At 37.3% G+C, this 18,202-nt stretch overlaps 2 protein-coding genes across 2 annotated transcripts; both read right to left on the reverse strand.

Annotated features, from left to right (window-relative positions):
- Positions 1 to 4,550: 4,550 nt before the first annotated feature.
- LOC119899486 (claudin-9-like) lies at positions 4,551 to 6,928 on the reverse strand. The gene is made up of 2 exons (XM_038714047.1): positions 6,772 to 6,928; positions 4,551 to 6,544 (listed from the first exon to the last, which is right to left on the reverse strand). Exon 2 carries the CDS (start codon positions 6,355 to 6,357, stop codon positions 5,689 to 5,691), a length of 669 nt encoding a protein of 222 aa, XP_038569975.1. The 5' UTR covers positions 6,358 to 6,544; positions 6,772 to 6,928; the 3' UTR covers positions 4,551 to 5,688.
- Positions 6,929 to 12,332: 5,404 nt separating this feature from the next.
- Positions 12,333 to 15,721, reverse strand: LOC119899487 (GTPase IMAP family member 4-like). Its single transcript, XM_038714048.1, has 3 exons — positions 15,436 to 15,721; positions 15,165 to 15,236; positions 12,333 to 13,429 (listed from the first exon to the last, which is right to left on the reverse strand). Exons 1-3 carry the CDS (start codon positions 15,443 to 15,445, stop codon positions 12,498 to 12,500), a joined length of 1,014 nt encoding a protein of 337 aa, XP_038569976.1. The 5' UTR covers positions 15,446 to 15,721; the 3' UTR covers positions 12,333 to 12,497.
- Positions 15,722 to 18,202: the final 2,481 nt, after the last annotated feature.

Genomic DNA, 18,202 nt, shown 5'->3' on the forward strand with positions numbered 1-18,202 from the left:
CATTTTTCCAAACGTAGGCCTATCATCAATGTTTTCAGAAATAAAGGCGCATAAGTTTTGCGAGAAAGTCTACAGAAACTACAATTCACATCAATGTCTTTTTTTAAATCTTTTCTAAACATAGTTTTTAGCTGGATAGAATTAATGAATTAGCTTAAAAGAAATTTATTTAACTTTATTGGTGATTAAGTATCAATTCGTTTGAAGATATGACTTCTTCCCAACTATATCATCCACAAATGGATTTCAGTATTATATCACATATGGTACTGTAGTAGTAATAGCTCTTTGGAACAGATCTGTTGCTGTTACCCATAGAACTGGAAAAGCACATTTTACCTGTGGGAGTGTTGGTTAGAGTAAATTCTTGATAAGTAAATAGAAGACCATTGCGGGTAAATGACCTACCAACACAATGTTATTGTTAAACCAATATTCCAAATAGGGAGACTTGTGTTTATATAAAAAGTCCTTTTTATTCCATATAAATTAATTATGAGGTGAAAATGTGCTTGTAGATGAGAGACCATGACAAGAAAGCCTGGCTTTGAAAGACAGATATTTGTACAGGTCTATATCATAGTTACAAACTAAAAGCAAGTTGTAGTTACCCAGCTTGGATAATACATGAAGGTGTATTAAAAAAATCCTAATGGAGGTAGGGTAGAGGTAGTTTCTATAAGATTGTCGTCAGTTTATATAAATATATTATTTAAAGTAAAAACAAAAATAAAAAATGAAGCCCACCATTTCCACACAAGTTCATGAGAACAGTTTTCTTCAAGTAATGTGTTCTGTTTTTCTGTGTAAAATTGAGAAGCATTCTGTCTTTTAGTAGTTTATCATCAAGATGCAGAACTGAGGCTGCATAGGTCAATCACAAGATTCTCTCTGCTCTTAACAGATTCCTTAAGAGCCACTGGTTACATTTTATTTTGAGTTTTTTACATGATAGGATTAAAATTTAAGGTGATTCTCCTCGGTTGGCTTAGTAATTAATATTCCTTAAAATGGTATGTAATTTTTTATTGGAATATTACAAAGAAATTTAGATCTCTCTTTAATGGCTATACATTTACATTTATGTACATTCAAGTACAAACCAGAAGCCTTTGAGAACTCCTTGATTATATCAGTTTCCACGGAGATTTGTTTATCATTTTTCAAGAATAATTTGGTGTCATCTGCCAACTGAGTTATGATTAATTCTCTGCCAATAAGAGATACCTTTCACAGCACTATTTAATATATTCTGCCAAACGCTGAGCTGAGGAAGAGGTACAGGGAGGTGGGGCAACTCTCTGGCTAATGCCTCTGGACAGATTAAATCCAGGGGATGTACCACCCATTACTTTAACAGAACTGTTACTATTCTTATAAAGAGTTACAAGCTGTACAGAAAAAATGACCAGAGCCAAATTTCTTTAAAGATTCTAAGATAAACTGATGCACCACTGAATCAAAAGCTTTATAAAAAAAAAAACTAAAACTAGAATGAATCCATTATCATCAATCAATTCTGAGTAATCCATAATGTCCAAGACAAGTCTAACATTGTTTATAATATGTATGTTGTCAGTACGTTAGCAAATGATTTATATAATTCTGAAGTCAGTCCATCAGTACCTGTTGATTTGTTGTTTGTTAGAAGATTAATTGCTTTCTTAATCTCCTCAAGCGTGATGGGTTTATTAAATAATTCCATTTCATTCTTATTAATAGATTTAACTGTCAGAAAGGTGATGATTCTTTGCAAAAATATAGAGCTATAAAAATCTCTGTAAAAGTTACCACAGTTACAAGATATTACTTTGAAGTCATGTAACAATCCCATTCATATTTAGTCTATTACAATTTTTATTAGAATTATGTATTAAGTGTGTTTTTTTCTCCTTCTCATTCTTCAAGCCATTTTGCTCTAGATCTTATAAATTCCCCTTTCATCTAGTTTTAATGTGAGGTAACTACGTCCATTTCTTCCCCCTAATAGTGTATTAGGGTTCTTTTGAGATAAAAGGGTGATCTTTGTTATTACTTTATCCTCTTCAGCGCTTCTTGATTCAGTTTACCCAAAATACACTTAATCTCCTCCTATTGTGGCATATGGGATTTTATGCAACCATTCTACCAATACGTTCTCTAAAGAAGAAGAAGGTTATCATTTCCCATTTTTGTGTTTGGATCGATCCGTAGTTTTGTTAGGGTTAAATTAATTTTAAAATGTGCTACTTTGCTCTGATCCAGCTGCCTCTTTCTGTCTGTGGGTAATCACCAGAGCTGAGTTCAGCGCCGACATAACGTAGGCAGCTGAATTACTGAAGCTCATAGGTGTCATTTACACTGTGGATGTCCCCATCACTTTTTGAAATGGCTGATTTTGTCCCCATCACTTTTTGAAGCATTTCTTTAAAAAGTTCTGAAAAATAGTTTGCAGTAAGAAATGTTAACTAACAAATGAAAAAGCAATAAGAAAACATGCAGAGGAATTTAGATATAGTTTCCCTTCATGTAAAAAAAATGCAGGAATTCTCTCCAGAATGCAGAAAATTACGAGTTTAATGCTCAATATCTTCTGACTCCCCGCTCATATACTGTTTTTCAACATCAGATATTTGTTCTAATTAGTGCTACAAATCTTCTCATCTTATTCTCGTGGATCACCACGTGTCATGAGGAAAAAAAACATCCCCCCTCTGTTTTTTGACACAAATCGCACCCTGATTATGAAGACTAGATCTTCAGCAAAGAAACACATAAAATGGTAATGATTTAAAATGAAACATGGTCCGAAAATACTTCTCATTCTGGTGTGTCAGATCGTAATGTGCTTGTGGCTGCCCCCTTTGTTCAACAGTGGAATAACACCCGTCACAAAAGCTTGGTCTTCATCAGCCACTTTCCTAACTTCCCCTCGTTCCTGTTGGTTTTAAAAAGGATTTTAAGTAATTAGTTTCAAGTTGGCAGTTAAGAGTTGACAAGATGAAAGAAAGAAAGGGAACTACTTGCAGCACAGGAACCCCGATAAGTACTTGGCCGCCACCTTAACTCAGCTAGGGTGCCCCATGCTTTCCTTAACTGTCTCCCAAGCCTGGGATGTGTCTTCAGAATCAGAATCAGAATAAGAAAGCTTTATTGTCATTCAACGTGGTTCAACGAGATTTGAGTGCAACTCCCTCAGTGAAAATAAGATAAAAAGACATAAGGGTAATAATAAATAATCGACAGAAATTCACATAAACTTGAATTAGCAGGAGTAAAAGGATATTGCACAGTCCATGTATCAAAATAAATATTGCACAGTTAATGTAATATAATAGTAATAAACTCTAAAAACATTGCACAAGTTCCAGTGGCCATCATAGCACTCAGCCATGATACTAAGTAGTCCCAAGTTCGTCACCCTGTTTTATTGTTATAGACTAGAATAGTTATAGACTTGTTTGTTCATTTTCAAGAAAGAGGAACTTTCGGCACAATACAGAGAGCAGTAGGTCCTTTGCATGCCATCCTTTTGCCTTATGTCCTTAAAAACAAGTCTAAATATGTTCTTTTGTGTTGTGCAGAGTAAGCAGGGTGGCATGCGTGCAAGACTGCACAGAGACACAGTTCCTTTTCTTGGCTTACTGTCAGCACAATGCTGTGTCCTTTTCTGAATTATGTCTTCATTTAACACACATAGCTCACACCTAAAACCTCTGGATCACTCTGAGCCAAATTAAAGCAGTACAACTGAACACATGGACATGGACTGGCATGTTTGAAAAGGTTATAGAACATAATCGTAACACCTCAACCAAAATCTAAGAAGACGTGAAACCCATACCTTATTCACAGTTGAAAACATGCAACCTTGGTGGGTCATATTGTTTTTTGAGACATGTTTTCTAAGTAACATGAGGCAACTCACAGGGCTCTTAAGAGGCCAAATTAGCCATGCTCAAAGTGTAGATGAAATAAATCACAGCAACATATTTTAGCAGAAAGAGAAACAGTCATAATATCAAACCCAAACATACAGTGTAAGGGGTTGACCAAAGATGCATCTGGCACTCAAACTGATGGCACCCATACTGCTATCCATGTTTGCTATTGTAAACTTACTTCAAACATCTGGCTCTTTAAATGTGTTTACATAGTCTTGTAACCTACCTGTATGTAATTAATCAGTGTTGCAGCCGGTGTCATGTGACGGTTGTGTGTTACAGAGCACATCAGCTACTTAGTGTTTACTGCCCTCATCATGTCTGCTGTCACCACTCATCACAGGGAAATACTGGTTTGGGTTTCAAGTGGAGTTGAACTGATTTCCAATGGCCTTGCTACCACAACTGACATGTGTATAACCACTGTATGCTCATTTATGGTTTTTTACTCAATCCTCTGAGACTTTTTGTGGAAACACCTTTTTACCTAACAAAAAGATGGTAGCAAACATATCTCTTGTAGATATATGTGATATCTAGAAGAAGAGGGGAATAATCCTGTGTTTCATAGTCTTTTAAAACAGACGGGGTAAGCGGGACAGAGATAATATTTGTTCTGCTCACACATCCCATCCCAACATGTATATTTTTATTGTCCATAACAGGTTACACTTAATACAAAAAACAGTCAATACAAAAGTAAAGGTGGAAAATTGAATGTCATATTATGTACTGAATAATGTAAACTGTATATTGTTACTGAGGAAACTGTGAGGTGGCAAAAGCTTGATGAAACATTAGAAGACGTGTAACATCTTTGTGCATTACGTTTTTTACTCTTTTATATTTGATCCTGTGTATTTCTTGGAAAATGTATGCTGGATGGTGATTTTGCACTGTAAATAAGATGTGATTTGATTTGATTAGATGTAGACTATGTATTCCTAACCTTGACCATAGCCAACCTTTTTTCTATACTATCCTAACTCAGCGAAGGCCCAAACACTACTTTTATATAATGGTGAGATTTAGTGAACTACAGACACAAAGTCAGAGGACACAAGGTCAAACATTTAAACATTTTTGTTCAGATCAGCAACAAATCATTTTTTGTTAAACTAATTGATCAAAACTACTACTACTGGAAATTATATTACACAAAAGTATTTTTCTTATTTAAGCCAAAAAAACAAGCTCTAAAACATAGACAATAGGGGTGCTGAGATCAATAAAAAGAGTACAGTAAAAATGCATATTGCAGAACCACAGTAAAAGATAAATGTAAACAAGAATTACATGAAATGAAATGAGTGAATTTGCTTTGAAACCCCAGATCCTCTAGAAATACTATAGAAAACTTCATAAAAAATAAGTAAACAAGCATCGCTGTGACGGCCCACACATATTTTCAGTGACAACACCAGCATACGCAGATATGTTATGTACACTGGCCTTCTGTACACAGATCACCCACACACACAGTGGAATTTGAGAAATGTGAGTCACTCATTAGTAAACCTTGAAACATCTCAAATCCTCCCACAATTCATGTCAACTCCCACTCTAACAGAAAGATATTAAATAATTAAATAATGTAAATTCTATGAAAAACCCATTGCTTTATCATGTAAATGTATTAATACATGTAAAACCAAAGTGTAATGAGATCCACATTATAACTTAATGAAACTGATAACAGATTGTGTGTTTGATGAGGTTGTGACCTCTGTGCTTGTGTGTGCCTCAGCTGTCCAAAAAAATTATCTCATACAAAAGATTTTTCCTGCTGCTTCACCTCTCCTGCTGCCACAGTGTTTGACTTGTCCTTTGCTGCTCCGCTGAAAACAGTCGGGGTTCTTCCTCCTGGTGGAGAGGAGCCGACATGCAGCAGAGCACCCCCCAACACAAGCATCACACATGCCCCCCAGCCCAGGTACAGCGCTGGTCCCAGCTCTCTCTTTAAAGGCGCTGCAACGTTCGGGTCATAGAAGTCCCTGATGATTGTATAGGCAGTCCAACAGATGGGTATCAAGTAGGCCAGGCCAGCCACAACGAAGAGCATGCCTGATATCCTGGCCAGACGAGGCTTGGAGGCCTGGTTGCCGTCACCCATGCAGTGAGTACACTTGGCCCCTGTCACCCCGAGTATGAGGGCAAGAAGGCAGAGGAGCAGGGAGAGAACAATGAGGCCCCGGGCGGCTTGGGCAGATGTGGGCAGGGCCAGGGTGGAGTCATAGGTCTTGCACTGGATGTGGCCTGTGGTCTGAGACAAGCAGTTCATCCACAGTCCCTCCCACAACACCTGGGCAATCACCAGCTCTCCACCTACAAAGGCGGACACACGCCAGAGAGGGGCTGCACACACCAAGGCCCCACACACCCAACCCAGCACTGCAAACACCAAGCCCAGTAGCTGAAGACCTGTTGACGCCATGACCACTGAAGACACGTTAGCTCGCTCTCAACGTCTAAACAAAAAAACAGAAAATCAGATTTCTTCTTTTCTTGAGTTACTGAGAGTTGTGTACTCAGTGAATATAAGTCAAGTCTTCCCGCAGTCATTCAGTAAGATGTCCAGTTGTTGAGATGAGCCCCCTTCTCTCTTGTTTAACACCTGCAACCTTAAGATGAGTTAAGATAAGTTTTCAGCAAATTTATTTACAAAAACACATTTCAAATGAACTCATGAAGGAATTTACAGATCTGAGAAAATGGAATGAAAGTTAAAATCATTAAAGAGTAGTACAACATATATTTGTGCTTTATGAAGTGTGAAGTAAGTAAAAATAAGAGTATTAAACTTGTTCCAGCTGGACCTGGTTTCTTTAGTTCAAGAAATTCTTCTTACTTTTTAATCATCAATGAAGCAATCAGATGTCCACAGACAGCGTGTTGATGATCCTTCTTGTGCGTCTTGGTGGTGTGAGTAGTTGGTGTCTTTCTTCTGTTATGACTGGCCAGCTTGTCTCTCTGGATCTCATACACATGGGTGTAGGAGGGCAGCAGTGTGTAATACTGCATAGTAAATACACACACACACACACACACACACACACACACACACACAGACAGTTATGTGAAAAAAAGACAGCACAAGGACACTTTGTTACAAACATTGTTGAATGCTATCATGTTGTCATTTGTTGGCGTTGGGGAGAGCTGATTGGAACCTGATGCATACAGACCTGACAAGCACAGCATGAAACAAACCCACATGTTGTAATATAGTGCAAAGAAATGGCCTCTTAGACTGTAAAACATGTACTGACTACACTATTTTAGTGAGCACTTAAGTTGTGTGGACACTTGCAGGTGGGTACATTAAAAGTTGCTCTCCATGGCCACTAGATGGCATTAGAGAGACCCATTTCTGACTTTACCTTTCCCTAATTTTAGCAGCTTGAGCACAGTATGCTTGTATTGTATTTCCTTGTCAATATTTAATGACTTTTTCTCATTTATGCACTTTCTCTGTGTGCAATATGTAGGAGCGAACACTGCATTTCTTTGTGCAAACCTGTATTGTGTAACGCCAATGAAAATGAACCTTGAACCTTAATTATCAATAAACAGGACGTATCAATAGAAAAGTTAGTCAACTCATATTTTTGACTAAATGCCTGGTTTTTGTCTACAAAAGGGGATGCAAATGAGTTTGTTAAGTCTCTAACCAAACTATTTTAATAATGTTTTCAACCTCTACTTATTTCAGTTTCCAGGAATTCAGAGGTAAGGTGGAGAGAGGGAACGTAACAGAGTTTCACTTCTCTGGAAACGACTGAGGTGGAGAGAGGGAGGAATAACTAGCACACAGATTCACTGTGATCTGGAAATCTTGGTAAGAAAAACACAGACAGAGTTTGTGATTCAAAGTCAGCTTTGACCTGTGTTTCCTCGAATTTCTTTCTCTAGAACAACATGTTAACTGCTGTCTGTCCCAGGTCCCCATGTATTCCTGCTGGCGATCAGACTGAATGAACGGTTCACAAAAGAGGAGAAGAATGCCATCAAGTGGATCACTGACAACTTTGGTGCTGAAGCCTCTAAGTACACACTGGTGCTTTTCACCAGGGGAGATGAGCTCAAGGAGAAGTCCATTGAGAATTATTTAGAACAAAGTTCTGAACTCAGGGAGCTCGTCAGTGACTGTGCCGCTGGGTACATTGTTTTTGACAACATATGCAGGGAAAATCGCACTCAGGTGACTGATCTGTTTGAAAAGGTAGACAGGATAGTGCAGTTAAATGGTAACCATTACACCAGCAGCATGTACGAAAAGGCCCAGAGAAAGCTGGAGCAGGTGTGGAGACAATATGAACACTGTAGGTAACGCCTTGATGTTGGCAGGAGCAGTTAATGCCCGTGTATCTGGTGCTGTATCTGTGGGGTCATTCTTTATGCTCGCAGGTGCAGGGATTTCTAAAACAAAGGACAGCAAAGTCGTGTGATGACCTTTTAAGGGTACTCGTGAAGTAATTCCATGCATTACTTTTTAATACATATTTCATGATCTCAAATTCATATTCATATTTGTCTTGTCAAGATGTTTGTGGAGGTGGGCATGGTTGGCATTCAGCTGCAGGAGGGAGAGGTGGCTCAAGAGGCACAGCAAGGGAGAGCGAATTGTGTCAGCTGTTGCTCACTGACTAATAATGCTCTCCTTCTAAATGCAGTAGCATGCTGGACCTTGGATGGCTGCCAGTCTACTGAACATAAACACACTTGGAAAAACAGCCGTGTTGCCTGTGGACTGTGTATAGACACTTTTTAATTCATTTCAATTCAGTTGAATAAATTTATTGGGCAAGACCAGCGTGAGTGCACACACAGTGTGTGTGTGTGTGTGTGTGTGTGTGTGTGTGTGTGTGTGTGTGTGTGTGTGTGTGTGGGGGGGGGGGGGGGGGCTGAGTAAAGTGACTGTGCTGTAAACATTCTCCTGTGTTGGGGCACCCATTAGTAGTAAGAAGCACCTGCTACAATCTTATTGCTTTCCTGTGTAAATTATACATGTGGTACAAATGATATATTACATTTAAACATATTAGACACTGATGTCAGCTGGGATTGGCTCCGGCCCCCTGACACCCTGTACGCAGGATAAGCGGTTGACGATGGATGGATGAACCTATTATGACAAATCTTCTGAATATGGATGTTGTACACTCTTGTCCTGACCAGCATTGTGTGTGGAGATCGCTATTGTAGTTTCTGTATCAGATGTGTAAGAATAAAATAAAACAAGGAGACAATGCCTTCATTTCGTTTCATAATCTATTTTACATGAAAATCAAAGTTTTGAAAGCAAGACTTCCCACGAAAGTTTCCAGGGCTCCTCACTGTTGCTTATTTGAAATAAACTTAGTTAATTCATAAGAGTAAGCTGGATCTGACAGAACCACTGTGGGTCTTGTCTAAAAACAAAAAACAGATGTAGATATTTTCATCAGGGATTCGTGAAGACTATTTCAAAGCAAAAAGCAGAGTGAATGCTGGACTTACATTCACCAGATGGCCAGAAACCTATTTGAATTTTGACGTAGCTCATTGCTTGACCTCTTCACCATGTCTCTCTCAATCTGTATCTAAATACATGATTTGCAAAGGTTAAAACTGAAACTAGAATACTGCTGCGAAACAAAGAGATGGATTCAACATTGTTTTCAAACTAGACAAGCAAGAAGAGCAATATTGTTCTGGTATTTTTACAAACATAACAAATCTATTTAAAGTGCCTGTCCATTGCACAACATTCACAGGTGTATTTCTGTTTATTTACTTATCACTGACAACTTTTGGCGATCATGGAGGTATAGTTGGAACATCAGAAAATGTTATCCAAATATTTGCATTTCAGCAGTAAGAAATGTTAGGGAAAAATTACCAAAGTAACTGTTTTATTGCAGTGTTAACTAGTAGTTTGAAATGGTATATTGTCTAGCTGTCGAGCTGGTGTTCACACCACCATAACTGTAAATTATAAACCACAAATTAAATAACTGTTTTTTTTTTTAGCAGCACTCAACAGCTTTGTATGGGAGAAGTTTTGTAACATTAGGTCAATGTAAATGAGCACCCGTTATCATGCTACGCCCTCCTATCCCATTGTCTGTGGCAGTGGATCAGTAATATCTGTCAAATTACAGTTCTATTGTCAGTATTGACAGTGAAATCTATGAACAGGCAACATATAGAGTTGAAACAGTTTACATTTACTGGTGCCAGCCTTTCAGATGTTAGTCATATAAAACTGATTATCTTTGGACAAGATTTTTATCATCAGCTTGAGCTCTTGAAATAGTGAAGGACATTTTTTCACTTTCCAAGCCATTCCCATACTTTTTTCATCCCATCATTCTGGTACAGGTTGATTTCATCTGTCCAAAGAATGCTGTTCCTGAACTGGGCTGGCTTTTTTAGATGTTCGGCAAAGTCTAATCGGATTTCTATTCTCGAGGCTTCACCCACAGAATATACAATAATGCAGCATAACGGTGCAGGACAACACCAAAGTGGAAGACCCATTCAGTAAGTTAGAGTAACGTCACTTACTATGGTCTAACTGTTAGAAAAAAGAGGTATTCAGTCTTGCTCAACAACCATTTTCATTTGAGCTTTGCTATTTTTGCTGAATTGCTGGTGGAAATATTACTGTAACGTTGCAATGGGATTTTGTGATTGTTTTGTGATTGTTTTGTTTTTGTTGTGTGATTGTTGTGTGATTGTCTCTTGTTATGTCTGTTTTGGACGATGCAGAGTGCTCGCTCATGAGTTCATGAGCACAAGGAAACGTAGTGGCAATCTGAAGTCTCACCATTAGAGGCCGCTGAAAACTACGTATAGTCCTTCAAAACAACACTCCTTCATAATTACAAGTATGATTAATTTATCTGTTCCTTTTTACATTAAAGGTCAAGTTTCATGAACATCATGGTACTCTTTGTCATCACAATGTAAAGTGTGGTTATATCTGTCAAAAAGTTTCCTTGATGGCTCATAGTTTGATTCAAGCAAAGGAAACATACTGATCACAGTTGATCCCTGTAACGACGCACACATTCAAAATTCCTGGTCAGCAAAGGGGAAACAGAAACGCCGCCTTGATGAAAGAAGATCTCCAACTGAGTGGGGAAACTAGCTCCACAGGAACAAAGGCATCACATTCACATCATGACATCAGTAAAGTCGTCATCTCTGGACAATCCACAGACCTCAGTCAAATCTTTTATGTTGATTAGTCACAGAAACTGAGATGTTGTTTATAAGAGAGACATCCAAAGATGCTGAATTTGTTTAAATTTAAAGTAACCTTGAACCTTCAAATGCATTTGACAGTTACAGTGCATTTCATGAATTTCCTGTAAATCCAGTTACATTATTCATTGAAACATTAATTCACGCACACGCTGATGGCAGCAAGCTACCACGCAGGGTGTTCAACCATCTAAAGCAATTTGATTAATAGAAATCTGAATTATTTTTACATATATAATGTAAACTATTATTAACACTATTTAACGAATACCAATCTCAGTTACCAATTAAAAAATGTATTTCTATTTTTTCTATTGTGTATTATCATTTTGTTAACTTAATCTGCCAGATCTGCAAAATGATGCTACAGTATATAAAAATGAACTTTGTCATTCTGGTTTTGTTAGCCTGTTTTGCGCTTCATGTATCTTCCTTAGACATGATCAATGACGTGTACTCATTATATTGCAGATATGGGTTATACATATCTATAAGTGCTTCACCCACATTTCTCTTTATAACTGTCTCACAGACACAGAAGGTATCAGTGATTCAGTGTTTGAACTACTTAACTATAATTAACTATAGAAAGTCTATGATTTTTTTCATTGTAGAAAGTATGTAAAGAAATGTGATTCAGTTTTGTCTCATAAAAAAGCTAAAATACACTATGATCAATATGTGGCAGACAGACTTGCCTATAGTTGACCATTCTAAGGTCTTTCCTGGTATTTGTTGAAGATGGTGTGTATTAGCAGTGATGTAGTCGCAATTTACTGAGCGCTTGCTCTGTTAAGACTGTTTCCTCACTTCCTCACTCAAATGTGACCATTGTCTTTCTTTTCCTTTAGGGAAGTGAGCTCCTAATGTTACTAATAATAAAGCAAGGAAACAGCACATCGTCGTTTAAATAAGGAACAGTAATTAATCTGCATGAATATTTTATTTCATCATAAGTTATGAAAGGATAAATTGTGCAAAAACATATTTATAAACCATATGAGATAATTTTGCACATTATTCTAACATTATTGATTATGGTTTCATACTGATTCTCATCAGACAGAAAATATATGTTCAAGTAGGCTATAACTTGTGATGTGTTATATTCATAATACGAAGGAACGAAGGAAGAAAACAAACAAAGGAAAACAAGTGTTGCATTAAATTTTGTCTGTTTACTGTCGGCATTAAATTACCAAACTTCTGTTATTGTCAAAACTTGTTCATTTTGGAAGCAGAAAAGAACAGAACTTCATTGTGTGCAATACTAATAGTGAATATTCAGCACTGCAGATCAACATATCCTTGTCACTAGCCTAGTTATACTGAAACCTCTGCTTTGGCTTTGCAGCTTATGCCCTTCCATATGCAAAAAGCAGCGAAACCACATAACACTCCCAGGACAAGTGCAGGAGCCCCGAGAGCCAAAGCCACTGTGGTGTCAGCTCCCATTGCTATCACCACCCCAGCTATCACCAACACAACAGCAGCAGCCAATGCTATGCGTATATTCTTTCTTCTAACCTTTTTCTCCTTCTCTCTCTCTTTCTCTATCTTCTCCCTCTCTGCATCCCACATTTTCCTCTCCTCCTCTTTCTTCTCTTCCTCCTCTTGTTTTCTCCGCTCCTCCTCCTCTTTCAGCTTCCGCTGGGCTTTCTCATACATCTCGTTGGTGTAGTGTTTCCCCCCGTTATCCTGTATCATTTCCTTGATCATGGTGATCAGCTCTTTGACCTGCACTTGGTCATCTGCGTCTTTGTTGTTGAAGGCGTGGTACCTGCGTCCGAATGTGATTGAAAGTCTCCGCAGCTCCTTGCACTCCTTCAGAGCATTGTCAGCTTTAGCCTGATCTTTACACGTGAACAGCATGATAGTGTACATGGAGGCATCATCTCCAAAGTTATCCTGGATCCACTTCACAGCATTTCTTTCCTCCTCTGTGAACCTCACTCCGAGCCTGATCACTAGCAGGAAGGCGTGAGGGCCGGGCACTGACATCTTAACACACTCCTCTATTCTGGTTTTTAACTCTTCTTCTGTGATGGCTGTATCAAACAGACCTGGAGTGTCAATCACCTGGACCTCAGTCCCGTCCACCTCCCCGCTTGCAGTCTCGCAGTGCTTGGTCACAGACACAGGGCTTGGGTCCTCTTTGAAGGCAGCTCTCCCAAGAATGGTGTTTCCTGTTGCACTCTTCCCAGATCCGGTCTTGCCCACCAGGACTATCCTCAACCCTCCAGTCAAATCCAGAGCTGTAATAGCAGAGGTAAAATGAATGTTGAGTGCAATAGTCTCTCTCTAGTATAACTTGCTGTAGGGTGAATTCAGGTATATTGGGACAGTTTTTGTAATTCTATCTTGTGATCTCATTCTTGTCATAAATTTAAAACAGTAATCCAACATATGATATATTTCTGAATTCCTCAAGATGTCTGCTTTCTTTATGTGACGAAATTAAGTGTGTACATTATTTTGACAAAGCTTGGTTCACCATTTTGTTGTTGACACAAAACTCATTTTCAGGAACATGTTTGGTAATTTATCTTATCCAATAACCTAGCCTTTAACCCTACTGACATATTTCAAAAAGTATTTTAAACTTAGTTCTTAACCATAAATAAAAGAAAAAGAAAATAAATATATGTCTAAAGTTATGTGATATTATGTTTAAGCCTATCATTTGTTGTGTTAGCTTAATTCATTATTACATCCGCAAATGTCAACAGGCTAGACCATTGATTAAGATGTTAAAATCATTAAACTCCAGCATGTTGTCAAACAATGTCTATTCTGCAACAGACCTTAAATTCATCATAATAATAAATCCACAGATCAAACAAAGTGATGTATCAGCTCATCTTGATTAGACTTAATTATATGTTACAGAACTACCATATTAAACATACTAAACATTTGCTTTATTGTTTACCATTGTCAGAAGATTGTTGGAATAGGATAATTTGACCAAGGGCCTTCTAGAGACAATATATGGGATTAGCATCATTAGCAATAGCATTTTACTCTATCTACTTAAAAGTTGCCTGTAGGTTACATCTCTGTGGTTCTGTGTTGACATACATGAGTGGTTCTTCTGTATATCTGGTTTTATGAATCCATACTAGTGGTAAATTTCATTTTAATAGCCTTTTAACACTGTCCCAAATTACCATAACACGTTTGGTAATGTAAACATAATTTCCAAACAATATTTCGTATTTTGGTACACTATCACACCATACATGTTTTGTATATAATTTAAATACTACAGTATATTAGTCATCAAATGTTTTACCCTTATATCAAAATCAAGCTGAAGCCTATGTCATTTCTGTTAACGCTTGTTTTTTGGGATCAACTTCCTGTTTGATGCAGACCACACACCCCCATGTGATGACACATAAATTATGTCATGTGACTTTAGTTATGTGCATTCACAGCAAGGTCTTAGCACCATTAACTTTGACTTAAACTTTGACTAGAATTAACTTAGTAAGTATTTTTATAATTAAGGAAATAGATTCAACACAAATGCCAGAGCTCAACGATACACACGGTGTGTTTTGGTGAAAGTAAACATAAATAAGTGAGCTTTAATCTCTTTGAAAAGCATTCAGCCACTTACTATCTTTTAACATTTACAATCAGAGACTCTTTTGTTGAGTAATAAGCAATTAAGTCTGCAATTATAGATGTTAGAAAGGCATTAATAAAGGATATTGTTTCTGATAAACCATCAAAATAGAGCAGCTGCAAAGACAGAGCCAGTAAAGAAGAATAAACACCAGACTAAGGGATTTTTTACAACCTGTCAACCCCAAATTTGTTACTGATCTAAAAGCAACAATTAACCATGTATTAACATTAATAAATCTGTTGTCTAACTTATAAAGCCTTTATAAATTGTTCCGTATCTAAAAGTTGCATACAGATATATGTATGTCTAATTATACTGAGAGATTTCATGAGAGAAACAATGAATGAGCATACCATCGAAGTTATTCAGACCACACCCATCAGACCGAGGTAGAGTTCTCTGCTTCTTTTCTCGCAGCGGTATTGCTGTGGTATGAAATTATACCATTGAGACACAAAAGAAAATAGACTATTAGGCACAGACATCATTATCAAGGTCTATGTTTTTTCTATCTTCTTTTTGTGCTCTTTCCTGTGTCACAGTGTCACAGTAAGTGCTAGATCATAATGAAATCATCAGTGCTGTTTAGTTTTTTTAATATTAAGTCAGATAGATTGGTCTTACCTTCAGCCATTATTTCGGTTTTACCTTTTCCTGTTTCCAGGTGGCCAAATGCGTTGTTCCAGGCCTGAGTAGTGAACTTAGACAAGGTCTGTGACTTGACTTACACATTAGTTGTCTGAGAAACTATGCACAGGGAGTTTCCTGTTTCCTTGTATTGTCTTTGGTATACTTCTGAAAATGTGCATCCCCAGAGACAGTTCACGCCTCTCTAAAAATGTAGAAAAGGTTTGTAATGCTGGTATGTTTTTGAAAGTGAAATCGCATCACGAGAACATAAATTAAATGATAAACATTAGGTTATCGTACTATAACTATATATGGTTGTTTAAAAGGGAGGAAACCGCTGCAGAGCATCATATCCTTGCATTGTTGACGTCTCCTCCCATCAAAACCAAATCAGTTTGACTTCTATTACCCTGGATAGACTTAAGTTTACTCCAGTTCAGTCCCATCCATTAAACAGCTTAAATGTATCTGTACAGTTCCAACGAACATACATAAATCAATAGACAACCTTTTGAAATAGGTAGATCTGCTATTGTATTTTTCTTTCTAAACACAGATGGTTCTAATATGGTTGATATATGGTGTTCTGTGTGATTCCCAATCTTACTTTTATGTGACGTATGTTCAAAATCAGTATTATGTATCCACATATTTCTTTCTGTCTCATATATGAATTAATCCAACACAGCTAAAGCATACCCCCCCCCCCAAAAAAGTTAATACATGAAATTATCTAAATAAATTTAAAAAAACTTAAGTTTAGATTTTAATGAAAGTATGTTTTAGTCACACAATCACATATAGTGAAACGGATGTAGGCCTATGTAACAAATTCCTATTCCCAATAAAAAACAAAGCATACACACAAATATTTCTGTTTAAGATAGTTTAAGAATAGGCATTTAATTGATTTAAGTCTCTGCCTCGACCAGTTGGGGGTGAAGGAGAGAGAGAGAGAGGAAGAGAGATTTAAGTGATTACTTATTTCAGGCTTAGCCATTATTTATTGCCTTTTCCATATTTTTTCCACCCCTACATAATTTATAATCAATCATGCAATTCTAAGATGTCAGTCATAGGTATCTTGAGAACAACTGAGGGGTAATTTACTCCAGCATCAATGATTCCCATGAAAGCAAGAGCAATCCTATCACACCAAGCAATCATTTTCTCCTCCTCTCTGATCCTCTCCTCCTCAGTTTTCCCTCTCTGATACATTGCAGTGGTGTAGTGGCTTCTCCACTGGACTTCACCATTTCCCTTATCTTATCTAGAAGTTCTCTGAGCTGGATTCTGCTTCGTCTCTTGTCATTGATGAGTGAATGGTATCTTACTCCATGCTCGTTCATCAGTCTTTGTAGATGTTTGCTGTCTGCTGCAAAGTCTTCAACAGATTTACCCTCTAGCTAGTCATGAAGATATAAAATGTTGATCATCCACATCCTGGACTGCAAACTGCTCTAGCACTCTATACATTATTGTATAGAGTGTATAGAGTATAGAGATTATAACAGAGGCTAGAACATTCTAACAAAGTTAGCTAGCTAATACTACTAGAAGCTTTTAGTTTGGTTTGTTTGACATTGTGAGAAAAGACACACTAAATCACACACATCTACAATCTGACACCACTACTAAAATATTAATTTCCATTGTGGTCTATGATGAAGACATGAAATGCACTTGAAGACACAGGTAATGCTGCATGCCGGCAAGGTAGGCCACTGTTTTCTGTAAGGTCAACAAACCACATAGTTTAACTTTTACATTAGCTACCAATGATGTGAGTGCATTGGATAATTATTATACAGTTCTTTATGTATACTGTCCCTGTCAAATAAGCATTAAATTAGCACGTACAGCTTGCTGGATGAAATACTTTAGTTACTGTCACAGCAGTATGTAGTACTACATGATTAGTTGTTTATGAAGAAAGTTTGGTGTTCAGCCACTGATGCCTCATTAAGTTATAGAAAGCCATTAATAATTAAAAATCTAATAATTGAGCATTTGAAAGATAAAGAGTCAATTCAATTTAACCATATTTTATCATTCTATATATAGATGTATTCAGTTACATTTTGTCTAAAAGTCCATTTATATCACATACCCAAATGTTGATTCTGGCAGTGAGCAGTTTGACCACAGAATGTGAATGCAACACCTCTGTAGCATCAATCTCTGTCAACTCCCTCTTCCCAAAATGAAAAAGATTAAATGATAATCTATAAAAACGTAGATAGAAATCAAATGTTTCAGATGAGCTGTCTCAGCTGTCTGACATGTTGGCAAATGGAGCGATTCTTTTATAGTACAAATGAGCCCCATGCCCACTTTTCAAATAGCACTGATGCTGATCTACTTTTCATTCAGGTTTTCCTAAACGTCACAGGATTTACGGATTTACTTTCATTCCCCTGGAAAACAGTGCTCAAAACAAGCAGGCTCAAAATGAGCAAGCTAAAAGAGGAAGGGAGACATCCACTGGTGTCAGGAGGAATGGCACATGTTCAAGTCACATAAATCTGTGTGTGTGCTTTGTTGCTGTCATGCTTGCTTTTCTTTGCTTAAAGCCACATAAGATAAAACAACCTATGAAGAACACAAATAAATATACAACTGAAAGTCAAACCAGGGTTTTTCTGAGCTCCTTTACCACTCGAAGATTTGTGAAATGTAACATTTGCATTTTGTAATTAGGAAACATGCCAAAATAATAAATTGTTTATGAGAAATTCAGCTTCACTGTTTGGGTTCTGTG

The sequence above is a fragment of the Micropterus salmoides genome, unplaced genomic scaffold, assembly GCF_014851395.1.
Source record: "Micropterus salmoides isolate LMB-PRFRI ecotype aquatic unplaced genomic scaffold, ASM1485139v1 Ms_hic_scaffold_12, whole genome shotgun sequence".
NCBI lineage: Eukaryota > Metazoa > Chordata > Actinopteri > Centrarchiformes > Centrarchidae > Micropterus > Micropterus salmoides.

Coding starts and splice junctions, on each gene's coding strand:
- LOC119899486 (XM_038714047.1), bottom strand. CDS start 6,357: ATGGCGTCAACAGGTCTTCAGCTACTGGGCTTGGTGTTTGCAGTGCTG.
- LOC119899487 (XM_038714048.1), bottom strand. Junction 13,430..15,164: donor TGGTCTGAATAACTTCGATG/GTATGCTCATTC, acceptor CTGCTATTACAG/CTCTGGATTTGACTGGAGGG.